The sequence below is a fragment of the Aspergillus uvarum genome (assembly GCF_003184745.1).
Source record: "Aspergillus uvarum CBS 121591 unplaced genomic scaffold BO82scaffold_46, whole genome shotgun sequence".
Lineage (NCBI taxonomy): Eukaryota > Fungi > Ascomycota > Eurotiomycetes > Eurotiales > Aspergillaceae > Aspergillus > Aspergillus uvarum.
The window spans coordinates 65,826-78,417 of record NW_020291343.1 but is presented as its reverse complement, the minus strand read 5'-3'; the positions used below and the strand labels follow the sequence as shown (position 1 = coordinate 78,417).

Below are 12,592 nucleotides of genomic sequence, written 5' to 3'. Positions count from 1 at the left end.
CACTTGCATCGGTTGGTGGTTAGGGTTATTAGAGGAAAAGTAAAAAGGTAAAAGCTACCTACGCATTAGAATACAATGGAGCCAGTGTCCAATTCTCATAATAAGCCACCCAGTTTTCACATGAAATCATTGGGAAGCTGTCAGGGAGCAGGCTGATTCAATTGCCCCCACTAGACAGATCACTTGCTCCTCCCTCACTCAACACGCCTGAGTCGCTGAAAGCTGCATAATCAATAAAATAGGTTGGGGAAATAGATTGAGGGGCTATTGTTCTACACATCGACAAGCCGCTGCCGGCTTGGACTGGGAAAAAGGGAAACCAACCACCGTAAAAGGGATATCAGGAGTTAACAGACCTGGGCTGTGGCAAGCTCAGACTGATATAGTGAGTCTGGGGAAGAGCTCACGCGTCGCCGTTGACAGGCGTCTGCTGGTAGTAACCAGCATAAGGGTTGGCTTGGGGTGCAGGAACAACTACTTCCGCCGTCGCTGGGGTCACCGGGGCGGCTGCCACCGGGGCTGGTGCTGCTGCTGCCGCCTCAGTAGCCTGCATGTGCGATACCGAGGCAGGCCCGTGGACCTCCCGGTCAAGGGTCATGTACTCCTTCGCCGCATCCTTGGTGCCGCGTTCCAGCAGATAGACCATGTAGACTTGCACAAGCTCTCGCACTGCTTGAGCCGGCAGGGAACTCTTGGTCCGGATTTCATCGACGACTTGCTTGATGCGCTCGTATTGGACCGTTTCAGAGGTCGAACTCGTGGGCTGCTCGAGTTCGAAGTGAAGATAACTCGTCCAGAACGGACGGCTATCCAGGTAGTATTGCTGGTTCTTCTGATAGACTTGACGAGCCTCTTCGGACGAGCCCTTGATCTTCCACAGAAGGCGAGCCCATTCGGCGACGAGAGCCGCCTTTGTGGCGAGGTCACATTGTGGCGAGTCAAGCTGGGTCTTGTACACCTCGATGGCCGCTTCAAGTCCGCCGTGGCGACGCGACATGTTGGCCAAAGACACTATCGTCTCCACGTGGTTGGGAAGATGGATCAGGATGGCCTCGTGAATCTCCTTGGCAACATCCACACGGTCGCTCATCTCCTCGAAATAGGCATACTGCAGACGCGTGGTCGGGTTGGCAATAGGTACGTACAAGCAGCTTGCACGTTGGTAGATAATGCGCACTTCCTCATCCTTGCCGGGCTGAGCGGCCATCCACCGGGCATAACGCTGCCAAAATTCATCGTAGTGAGCGCAAGTCACGAGACACCTCTCGTACAAGAACTGGATACGGGCATAAGATCCCTCGGACTCCTCGAAATCCAAGTACTTCTTCCAGTTCGATAGCTGACCTTCATCCAGCTCAGTAACATGGAAGTATGGACGCTTGATCTCCGACTCGTAAGTCCAACGCTTGGTGGTCTCGGTCTGGGTCTTGGAGAAAACCTCAAGGTGGTGACTATCGACGCGCAGTCGGATGTCTCTTTCAATTTCAGCCTCGGCCTTTGCACCAGGGGCAATCTGCCCCGCAGCGGCGTCGAGCTCCGCACGGAATTGTGACAACGTTTCGGGGGACGCCAGTTCGGCGACAGGCCGAGCTTGTGCCAATTGTCTATACCGCTCGAAGTACCGGGCATACTGGTGCATGGGGATGTGAATAACCCGACCCAGGATGGCGAAGATCTTGTCAACGGCCTCCACACGTTCCTCGAACTCGATGTACTTATCCCAGAACGGGTGCGCCAGAAAGTCCAGGCCGACACTGCTTGCACCACGTTCAAAAAGCCTGTGCACAAGCGAGAGAAAGGTTAGCAAGCCATTCCACGCTGAAGGTCAAAGACCAATGGGAGGGAGTGGGAGGAGGATGCGGGGGAGGATGGGGAGAAGATGACAAGGATAGCAAACATGAGCATCAGATTTCCAATGCCTGCGAGTCCGAACAATTGAACAACCAAATTGTGAGAACGGTGGATGGGGACGTCTGTTTTTTCTTCCTTCTGCACCGAGCGCAGAGTAGGCGTCACCGAACACAGCCGATGATATCCGTGCAGGGCAAGGTGGTTGAGACGTCAAATCAGAGAATTCAAAACTTCTTCTTTCAAAGGGGGGGAGGGAGATAGAACAGCCTGAATAAGCCATGGGTGAGAAGTAAACTCCAGTTTTCTTTTTCTTTGGAACCCGGGTAAGGTGAAATCTCACCCATCATTGAGGGAACTGTTGCCCGCGGAGATTTGCACCCCGCAGGTTCGGCACAACAACAATGTCCGTGCTGCATTGATCATGGTTACGAGGGCAAGGAAAGGAAAAAGCAGCTTTAGTTATACTTACTCTCGAATCACGTCAGCGTCGTGAGAAGTCTCGGCCTTGAAGGAGCAGTAGTTGGTCCATAGGTCGACCGAGGGGGAGATGCTAGCAACACCTCGCTCATAGACCTGTAGCTATTAGCGACCACCTCACAGGTTGTTGGGAAGCAGGTGAGCCATGCGTACCATATCTGCAGCTTCAGTTCCGGTGAGGGAGAATTCCAGGTCGGCATACTTCTTCCAGTATCCGAACAGCAGAGGGAATTTGGCGAGGAAGCGATCGTAAACATTGCGGACGGTGGTAATAGCTTGGGGGTTGGAGTTGCGGTTGATGCCACCCTCCAAAGCCTCGGCAGCGCGAACAAGTTTCTCCCATGTCTCGAAGTTATCCGGGTCATCGAGCTAGAAGGAAAAGCCAGTGTCAGCTCGTGGGGTCCTAAAGCAACCTCGAAAGAGCGCAAACAGCTGAGCAGGAAATTCAGTTCATACCAATTCAACTTCAAGCTTCCTCAACTCCGCATTCTCTTCCTCGGAACCTCCATAATTGTAGTCCGCCATGATGGCAGCAGTATGAGCGGGGGTGGCCGTTGTACGGATTTGCTGTTGAAATTCCTAAGAATCCGGGGAAGAATAACCAAGAAAGGAGGAGAGATCAACAAAAGCAACAAAACAACAACAAGAGACACGATCCGACGAGAAGGGGAGGGGGAGTGTAGAAGAAGGAGTCAAAGTTGGTGAATCCCGCAAGGAGGAAAGGCGACAAGCGTAAGTAGGCGAAGACGGATGAACCTTGGACCTTTGCACTCCAGGCTAGTGTACGTACTTGCGGAACTAAGCCTCTTCGGATTTCTGTTTTCTCTGAAGTTTGCCTTTCTGCTGCGGGCATCTTCTGCCCTTCGCTTCCGCCCGACCGGATCTAACCTTCTTGCTGCCTCAGGCTTCTATTTGTGCTTCTCTCTCATCCCTCCCAAAACAGACTAGCGCCGCCTTCCAACCGTCTGGGTTTTGAATGCAAAGCAATCAAAAGTGGTGGAAAAGATAGCACGACTTCAACGCTCAACCCTTCCCCCCTCCCCCTCTTCCCCCCCCCCCGTCCTCCTTCTCCTTTCGCAAGTCCTATCCCACGTCCAATTCGTACAGGAGGAACCCATCGGCAAGGGCAAACCCCCCCCAAGCCTCACAATGGCCACTCCCCAAGCCGCCAGCAGCCTGGCCTCCCGCCTGCCCACGCGCCTCCGCAACTTCTTCGCCCGCTATCCTCCGCAAATCTATTCCACGACCGTACGCCCACCGGTCACAATCCCCAAGCCATTTGCCCTTGCCCAGGCGGCGGCCGGCGCTGCCCTGAACACCACCACCACCACCACAACCACCACTACCTCCTCAACCTCCAGCAGCAGCAACACGCCAGTCACCGACGCGATCGCCGCCTCCCACCTCCCATCCCCATACACCCCGAACCGCGAAGCGAAGGGCTACCAGCCGCCGGACCACAAGTACTCGGACGCGCTGCTGTGGAAGGGGCCCAAGGGCCGGCTCAACCCGTTCCTGCCGCGGAAGCTGGGCGAGCGCAAGTGGGAGGGGCCCCGGATCAGCCTGCGCCGGCAGGCAGAGCTGGTGAAGCTGGCCCGCGAGTTCGGGGTCGAGGAGCTGCTCCCGCCCTCGCGCAAGTCCGCCGAGTACAAGGAGGCCCGCCGCGCCGAGAACCAGGGCCTGGCCGTCAAGGGTACCGGTGTCGGCCAGAAGGTCAAGGGTCACAAGTGGGAGCGCACCATGGAGGCGCGCCTCGAGGACCGCCGCAAGGCCATGCTCGAGATGCCGGAGATGGTGCGGTTGTGGAAGCAGGTACGTTTCCCTCTCCCCTTTCCGTTTTCCACCTTGTCCTGGAACAAAATTCTAGAGGGTTATGTATGGCTACTAATGCGTTTTTGTTTCATTACAGAGAGGTCACGGTCGTGGTTGGAAGCAGTGGCCCAAGAAATAGAGCGCTTTCCCGCCTTAATTTCTTGTTTTGGTTCTTATGCTCCCCCGGGTTTCCTCGCTTTTCGCCTCGGGACTCAATTTCTCCAAACATGGGTTGGGTCCGGATATTGTCGGGGGCTGACTTCTGGGGCCTGGGATGGATGCAGGTTACTACATTGTCCAGACACTGCCCTCCCTTCTTCGGGTAAGGTTTGATTGACCATCAGCATCATTCGCCATCATCGTCATCATGTTTCGGAACGGGAGTTATCTGTTTCTATTATGTACTGTACAAATAGTTATATTGTTCTATATCAAGTCATGCATTCGAGTACCCTATTCCAGTATCCAATTCCACTCTGCATTTCTGCTATCTGGTATCTGCTAAGTTATTGCGCACTATAAAAAATGCCCTTAGAACGCCTTACTTTCATATGCAAAAATAAAACCGTCACAGCCCAATCACGAACCAAAAGACGGATGCACAATATCACCAACCATGACCGTCCGAGACACAGCGGAGGCCCCTTCATCATCCAGGGCCCCCGACGAAGCCAACCCAAGATGCCGTCCAAAGTAAATCTTATTGCCAACCTTCCGCGTCTTCGCCAACGTCGAATAGGGCTCGTCCCCACGTACGCCCGTGTACTGATCCACGCATACCATCTGGCACCGTTGACACGACCCTAAAACATTGAACGGGATACTATTGGGCCCAATGCGCACGCTCTGCCACCCATCTTCCACGTAAGGCCTCTCGGCGTTGGCCGACCTGGGGATTCTCTCCGCGACCACGATGTTGGCGCGGAACACATCGGCGGCGACTGCTTTCTTGTTGCTGCTGCCATTGCCGCTGCTGCTCGCGGTGTTGTTGCGCTTGATCGCCTCGTTCAGGCGGTTGACGGAGGAGCGCGAGATGAGGAGGATCGGGCTTTCGTTGGACAGGAGGATAGGATTCTGCGGCGACGCCAGCTGAGGATCTTGCGGGAAGGAGCCGGGCATTGTCGTCCGCGCCCGCAGAGGCGAATTTCTATTGACGAGGGGGCCGGTTGAGGACGCAGATCTTGTCGTCGACGATTGCGGGGGGAAGCGCGCGAGGGTGCATGGCACACCCAGAAAGTTGGAGAAGAAAGAGGAGACTTCGTGCGATGTGTACGCCTGCACGATGACTTGGTCACCGCAGACGGTGGAGGGCTTGGAGGAGTTCTGACATAGCGAGGTGGACACGAGGTTCAGTTTCCCGCGATGAAGGGGAATTTCCAGGTATTGTCCATGTGTAGAGGATGCGCCGCCGCATGTGATCCGCAAGAATCCGCCAGCAAGGTCGATGACCGGCCGTATCAGCGCCATGCGCGGATATCTCTTCTGGTTGAGCGCCACACCAGTGCCCTGGTGAATCAGGCACCATTCCCTGTCCCATGCCAGTCCCTCCGGATGGATCTCCCAGCGTTTGCCGTCAGGCACTTTGAATGCAGCGCAGCTTTTTATAGGGTAAATTGATAGACTCTCCACATAGAACTCCGGTTGCTGGATGAGGTTGTTGTCCACTGGCGGTGCCAGAGTACACACATCCACACTCTTCTCCACAAAGAACTCTTCCAAGAAGGCCACGAAAGTGTTGATGTCCCTTGAACTGCTCATCGCACCAAGGCTGGCCCTCAAGATGCCAGTCGGTCGCCCGTCCATGATATCATGATCATCGCCGCAACGCAACCCATGAGAGAAATGCCGGAGCATGTCGGCACCAGTCCAATCCAGGCTAGCCGCTGTGCCTCCAGGGTTGCAAAGAGTACCGGATCTGATCTGAATGTTCTTGACGGCTGCCAGTCTCTCCACCTCGGACTTACCAATCCACGTACCCTGACTATTCTGCAGATTGAATGCCAGGATCGGACCTTGCAAAGACGAATCACTATAGTCAACGTGGGGCGACGCATAGACATGACAGACTCTCTCCCCGTTATGATGCCGCAAAGCAGTCATGCGATCATGTAGTTTCCCGGCCAAGGAGCGCGTGTGCGACGAGACATTGCTCATCGAGCCGAAGAGGCGCGCGTGCGTTTCAAAAGCCAGATCCAGCGCGATGATACTATGGAATGGCAGCGTCCCATCTTCCAACCGTTCGTGTATCGAAGACTGCTTCTTCGCATGCCACGGCGTCTCTTGCGTGAGAACCATATCCACCGTCCCACCACCAAAGAACCTCCGCTTATCAAAGATCTGCCCTGCACTCTTGCGGACAATCAATGCCCCAAGATCCGGAAATCCGAAGATCTTATAGAAACTGAGCGCCGTGAAATCCGGGGCGTTTGCTGCGTCGCTCAGATCGAGCGGAGATGTGGAGACCAGGGAAGCGGCATCGAGCATGGTATAGACCCTTTGGGCAGACATGGTACGGATCTTTTCACACCATCGGAGCGGAAACCGACGGCCGTTCATGTTCGACTGCGCAGGAAACGCAAACAGCCGGTTGCCCTCCGCTGGGGCAGAGCCCAAGTCAGACATCCAGCGCTCGACCTCATCGTCAGACATGAAGCATCGACTCCCGAGCGCCGCGAGCTCACGAGCCCCAACCAAGCTCGTGTGCGCGTCGACATGGTAGCCATACCAGAATCCTTGGGGCGTTGCATCGCGCAGAGCATCGGCGACTAATTTGATAGCCGCCGTGGCGTTGGCCACAAAGACAAGATCGAACTCTTCGGGGTCAGCGTTAAAGAAGCGAAGAGCTCGTAGACGTGTGTCGTCTATCCGCTGCGTCGATCGCTGGGAGGGCGCGGACAGTGAATGCGGGTTGCCGTAGATGTTGGAGGTGAGGTCACGCGAAAACGCGTCGATCAGAGACTTTGCATATAGGGTCGTCCCGGCATGATCAAGGTAAGTAGTATCTAAGAAAGTCGAGAGTGTCAATAGATTGCTCTTTCTTGTGTGTAAGGCTAGCTGACTCCAGTAGGCGAACCTTTCAGCAAGGGGTATTCGCGCTCCCGAATGACATCAATGTCTTCCGGATAGCTTTGTATGTATTCAGACCCTACTTCTTTTATTCTGGAGTCACCCATCTTGCCCAACAGTCCGCAATATCTTGAGCAGCATCAGATCTCAAAGTTGATTGCTTGTGGTGTATGCAGTCGAAGTGAGCATTGCCGTGGAGAATCGAGATCGGGGTGGCGACCGGTTGTTCTTGCACGCTCACACATACAATGCTCCGGGGGGCTTGCGTAATGACTCAGGGAGGGAGAATTCAGAACGAAAAGGAGCTAGACAACAGGGAACCCAGTAGTCACAGGTAGTTTGAAATCATATCAGTGATAGAGGAAGACGGGATGATGGTGTCAGGAACCACAGCCTAACTAATACTTTATTTCAATGACTTGGGCCGATAAGGCTGTTTATCGGAGCTTACCGAACTTGAGCTCCAACGGTTTGGTTTGCCACCGATAATTATCCTACCCTCAGCAGCAGGAAACGTCCAAAAAGTCACAGGAATATTCTTGAGGAAATAGCCAAGAAATGTAAGGAGATGTTGAGCGGCCGAGGATAAATGATTAAGCAGAAATCTGTGGGACAGTCCGAAATGTTATACTTTGTTCTTTGAGGCACCGAAGCGGATGAGAAGTCAAGCTCCCCCACTCCTGCTTTCTTATCGAGCGCGGGGAGCGGCGGCCAGATCCGATGATCCTGGCTTGCATCATTCTTCTTCAGGACTAGATCATTTTCTCAAAAGTGGAGGCCTCAATACAAGGCACAATGTACTGTACGATGGCGATATTCATTTCAGAAAACAATATCATATGACACATAGATCAGCCGTACAAAGCATTAACATCCCCGGGCTGCAATCGAGCACAAATCATGCGGTATATCTTTCAGAGAGAAGCACAATCAAAGGAATGTGCTTGAGGCGGTAAATGCAAAATAGTATCAAAGGAAACAGTATCTCGTAAGTCGTGAGCGCGATCGCATCGCTTCATGGGCCTAACCCCCATGCCGGCCCTTTATGCATCGTCAACGATTCCCATCATTAACCATATACCATTCCATCATAGTCCGTAAAGTCGTAAATGAGAGAAGCCAGTCCTAGACTTCGTAGTGATGTCGGCTGCGCGAGCTGCTATGGCGCCGATGACCGCGTCGACTGCTGTGACTTCGGCGCCGCACAGTCGTCTCCTTGACAACCGTGTCCGGTCGGCGGTAGATCATCATCGCCAGTATCGCCGTCCAGAAGAACAGGATCACCTCGATTATCCCCAATGCAAAGCAAGCTTTGAGCATGGCGCAAGTCTTGTTGATGTGGAATGACAGCGGATTGTCCGAGGTGTAGCCATAGTATCCGAAGGGACCGAGCGAAATGTACACCGAGCCTCCATTCCAGTGCGCACAGTCCGCATTCGTAATGAATCGCAGCTCGTAGACCCCTGCAATAAATGCGCCGAAGAATAGTAGATCCACGAAAGCGACGAACATTGCCGAACGGCGAGTGGTAGAAATCCGAATCATGGTGTCGATACACCAGAAAGCCGCAATAACGCTGACAATGAAAATAACCAGGATATAGGCCGGGGTTATCATGTTTGCGTTAAGATAGCCGTTGACGAAGTAGGCCTATCATGCGGATGTCAGTTGCACTCCTTGAATGGGGTCAAGTCTAGTTGTGGAATGTGCCTACCATCATTCCGATGATCGGAATTAGCAGAATAAGCTCTAAGAGCCGATTGAGGATGAAGAAGAGACTGCCAATCATCTTGCCGGCTGTTTTTCGCACAATGCGCGCGATCTAATTCGACTCAACGGCTGCTGAATTGGCTGTAAGATGATGTGTCGAAATTCAAGATGGCTGCAGGATCAGATAAAACAAACGGACTGGCGAACAGCTACAGCGTCATCATACACTCAATGAAGACTGGCGACGGACGCGAAGGGCGATAGGAATGAAGATGAGACCAAGGCCGGAACAAGGTACAGCCAGGCTCTGACGTTGCGCCGGACAACGTATAGTGAGTAGTGAGTGGATCGGTTAGGTGCCGATCTAAATGTAACTCGATTCTTTTGAAAAGCACGAGAGAGAAACCCACACGCAGTTAGATAAAAGAGAAGCAAGGGTGCAGATGATGCATGCCAGAAGACAGAACTCAACAGGAGAAAAACTGGCAGATGAAATGAAAAGAATGGGTCGGTCGGAGGAAGAATATGCAGGTCGGAGAAAGGAAGAGGGGAGGCTGGGCGACTGAGGGCGCGGGGTGGCTGGGAGAAGGGAGAATCGACGATGAAGTCGTTACAAGGGCGGCTCGCTGCGTCTCACCATAGCCTGACTATGATGACATTGAAGCGGTTGATCTTCCAAATAGCCGTAGATTGGAGGGAGGAAACATAGACTAAATTAGTTCAACGTAACGTTACCTTATTTGTTGGTCTTGGTTGTCCATGAGCATCATGGCATTGTTTACTGCAGCAACAATAACAATAACAACCACCGGTCATCGGTGGGGCCGCCACGAGGGGAAGAAAGAAAGTCTAGAGCCAGCCATCAATGATCATCAGGGACAGCCTCAATGTTCAATTACCATGGAGTAACCATCCGAAGGGAAGAGGCAGTCAGCGTCAGCGAGGTAGTCATGACACTCTAGAAGTTAGATTAGTATAGCCAAGTATGTACTTGTACGGTACATTGTGTACAGTTTGTATAGTACATGCCGCAAAGACTGCGCTGTGATCACCGCCTGCGGTTATATCATCGATCCACTCATAGAAACCTCTCGAAAAAAGCCCACTTACCGCCCGCAAATCCATGGTCGTAAGTAGGCCACTGTACTAGGTATAGCGAACCTCTGGCCATTTGGAGCAAATGTTGCTGTCTCTGTCATTTCCCGCCCGTTGTTTGAACTCAATAGTGTACCTTAGCCACCGAAAAAGAAGCAAGAAGACAAGACAAGGACCAAAAAAATTAACTAAGATCCACCATCACAGTAAGAGCCCGAAAATGTTACATGCAAATGTGCTGGTATATGTTCTATAAATGGCAACATGATGAATACCCCTCGCATCGATGCGACCGGGGGTAGCCCCGGCTAAGGTCTTATACTTCCCGCGAATGCAGCTCGGTCAGATCCCGCCCACGATCAAGCTGAGCAGTCATCACTCGTGTGGGTGCATGGAGAGCTGTGGCCGCCTGTGGCCGTTGCGAGTCATACGTCGTGTCAACCTCGTATTGTGGAATCGATCCACCCAGTCCCGGGTTGCGTGCTCGAGTATACCCAGACTGCATCTCATAGCCATTTGCGTGAACGTCCTCGCTGGATGAGGACCAATTCCCGTCCTCGTCCTGCGATCGACGAGTGTACATATTCGTAGCGTAGGGATTTGATGTGGGGATGTAAGCAGCGCCATTGTCTGCACCAACCATCGGCTTCGACTGACTGTCTGCTGCCGGATGACGGAGCGCGGCAGTACTATCCTCGAATCTCGCCAAGTTCAATGGATTCGATGGGGGTAGCGGCTCTGTACCCCAGCTGCGGATCGGATGCGCGCGACCTTTTTTCCAGGGCTGCGAAAGAGGTGGGAAATACTGATGATAGGAGATAATGGCGCAGAGAATCCCAAGAAGCGATCCTGTAATGACGTCGAAGGGGTGGTGTCTCGCATCCATAATGCGACTCACCGCAACGAGGGTAGCACCCAGGCTCGGTATCATGACCAAGAGTGCTTTCCAGACCTCACCTTTGTTGTCCATTATATGCAGTTTGCCACTCATCCAGAGCGTCAGGTAGAACAAGCCAGCAAATGACGCTGTAATGTAAGTCAAGTCAGGGATTAGTTTCAATCTTTTGCATCGCAGAGACAGTCTTACAGCTACTGTGGCCTGTTCTTATAGGTCAGCATACGATCACTGTCGAAATGTTTGCGGTGTTATCGAACCTGATGGCCATGAACGGAAGCCATCCTTGATAAGCGCATGTTCCCCCGTGCAGATGGTAGAGTTAGACAAGCCCGGAATCGCATCCTGGCTTCCTGCGCGAGGTTGGCACCGATCAATAAAATCGGGCCGAGGCTTGCCACAGGCGTTCTTCAATGCTTGCGTGATGACGAACGTCAGCCCCTGAGAGAGCAGAAGCCCCAGTATCCCACAGTTAAACTCCCATAGTCGGTCCTTCCACCGATACGGGCCTGAGAATTTCCGCTTGCCGGATACTGGATCCTGTGGTTTGTTGTGGGAGAAGAGTCCATCTATAAGAAGGGTATAGACGGCAATGATGACCAAAGGTGCCACTCCGGAGATACAGAGAGCTTCCTGTATCGTGATACGCTCGTGAACGGCATATGGATACTGGATGGAAATGTTTCGTAGCGAGAAATGCTGGTGGTAGGGTTCGATGGAGTCAAGAGCATAGAACCCTGCAATGCAGACACTGTTGCAGTCTTGTTAGCAGGACTCGTGGCGGTCAGTGCATGATGTAGACAAACACGAGAATAACATAGTCCGCGATATATCTGGAGCGAGAAGAGAGCGTTAGCCATTTCTCTTAGGTTTGGGATGAAGTAGGCAGAGCAAGCCTCTCTCTGGACTTACGAAAGCACAACCCGCGGCCTCAGGCGCTGCTTGGAGAAGAGCAGCTTCTCGGGCAGGCGATTCATCATGCAATGAATGCAGCGCCTAGCGATATTCAAATTTTTAAAAATCAAAGCAGGTCACCAAGAATTGAAGCTATGTCTAGCAAGTAAACTGTTGGTATTGTTGTTGAAGATTACGTCTGATGGCTGTTGTGTAGGAAAATCGAGCACGTGAGGGAATCAATCAGCTACCAGGTAGGTAGTTAGGTTGCTGCCATTCGAAACACCAGTTGATAAAGGAGGCGGAGTCCAATTGAAAGAAACCCCAAAATGCTACCAAACGTCGTCTTCAAAGGACGAAACGTGCGAAGTACAGAGGATGAAAGGGAGAGATAGTTGAGAAGAGAGAGAGAGAGAGAGAGAGAGAGAGAGAGAAGGAGTCGAGAAGTCAGAAAAACGTTTGCTCTATTGTAGGCCCGCGGGTGGGCGAACTTAAATGGTTGGCATCGCCCGCACGATCAGCGTGAATTGAAGCCTTGGTATCTTGGTATCAGCGGCTGGGTATAAATAGTTGATAAGTTACAACGAAGTTACGGAGGATTGACCGCCCAAAGAACAACCGTCTTCCGCCTACCTACAGTCTCCGGTCCACCCCCGCAATGTTTGACAAGCCGCTCAGCCACTTCTGCACGTACACGCCATAGGGCTGCTGGATGCCGGTGGGAATTTAAGAGAAATAATAGCTATCAGCTATGTTGGAGCCGTCACAACCGGGAATCAGTCCCCAGACTAC

The 12,592-nt window shown here is 52.7% G+C and overlaps 5 protein-coding genes across 5 annotated transcripts; 1 reads left to right on the top strand and 4 right to left on the bottom strand.

Moving 5' to 3' along the window:
* Positions 1-27: 27 nt before the first annotated feature.
* Positions 28-3,047, bottom strand: BO82DRAFT_356375 (putative mRNA splicing protein (Prp39)). Its single transcript, XM_025635712.1, has 4 exons — positions 2,785-3,047; positions 2,482-2,697; positions 2,321-2,424; positions 28-1,778 (listed from the first exon to the last, which is right to left on the bottom strand). The coding sequence occupies exons 1-4, from the start codon at positions 2,851-2,853 to the stop codon at positions 404-406; spliced, it is 1,764 nt and encodes a 587-aa protein (XP_025489608.1). The 5' UTR covers positions 2,854-3,047; the 3' UTR covers positions 28-403.
* A 330-nt stretch (positions 3,048-3,377) lies between these two features.
* On the top strand, positions 3,378-4,601 carry BO82DRAFT_356374 (mitochondrial 54S ribosomal protein mL59). Its single transcript, XM_025635711.1, has 2 exons — positions 3,378-4,140; positions 4,238-4,601. The coding sequence occupies exons 1-2, from the start codon at positions 3,478-3,480 to the stop codon at positions 4,277-4,279; spliced, it is 705 nt and encodes a 234-aa protein (XP_025489607.1). The 5' UTR covers positions 3,378-3,477; the 3' UTR covers positions 4,280-4,601.
* hxB (putative molybdenum cofactor sulfurase protein (HxB)) lies at positions 4,566-7,522 on the bottom strand. The gene is made up of 3 exons (XM_025629978.1): positions 7,214-7,522; positions 4,686-7,142; positions 4,566-4,631 (listed from the first exon to the last, which is right to left on the bottom strand). Exons 1-2 carry the CDS (start codon positions 7,311-7,313, stop codon positions 4,720-4,722), a joined length of 2,523 nt encoding a protein of 840 aa, XP_025489606.1. The 5' UTR covers positions 7,314-7,522; the 3' UTR covers positions 4,566-4,631; positions 4,686-4,719.
* Positions 7,523-8,015: 493 nt separating this feature from the next.
* Positions 8,016-9,480, bottom strand: BO82DRAFT_393842 (uncharacterized protein). Its single transcript, XM_025638699.1, has 2 exons — positions 8,921-9,480; positions 8,016-8,856 (listed from the first exon to the last, which is right to left on the bottom strand). Exons 1-2 carry the CDS (start codon positions 8,993-8,995, stop codon positions 8,332-8,334), a joined length of 600 nt encoding a protein of 199 aa, XP_025489605.1. The 5' UTR covers positions 8,996-9,480; the 3' UTR covers positions 8,016-8,331.
* A 704-nt stretch (positions 9,481-10,184) lies between these two features.
* On the bottom strand, positions 10,185-12,336 carry BO82DRAFT_132642 (phosphatase PAP2 family protein). The gene is made up of 5 exons (XM_025629977.1): positions 11,819-12,336; positions 11,713-11,739; positions 11,167-11,657; positions 11,099-11,110; positions 10,185-11,037 (listed from the first exon to the last, which is right to left on the bottom strand). The coding sequence occupies exons 1-5, from the start codon at positions 11,884-11,886 to the stop codon at positions 10,328-10,330; spliced, it is 1,308 nt and encodes a 435-aa protein (XP_025489604.1). The 5' UTR covers positions 11,887-12,336; the 3' UTR covers positions 10,185-10,327.
* Between the last annotated feature and the right edge of the window lie 256 nt (positions 12,337-12,592).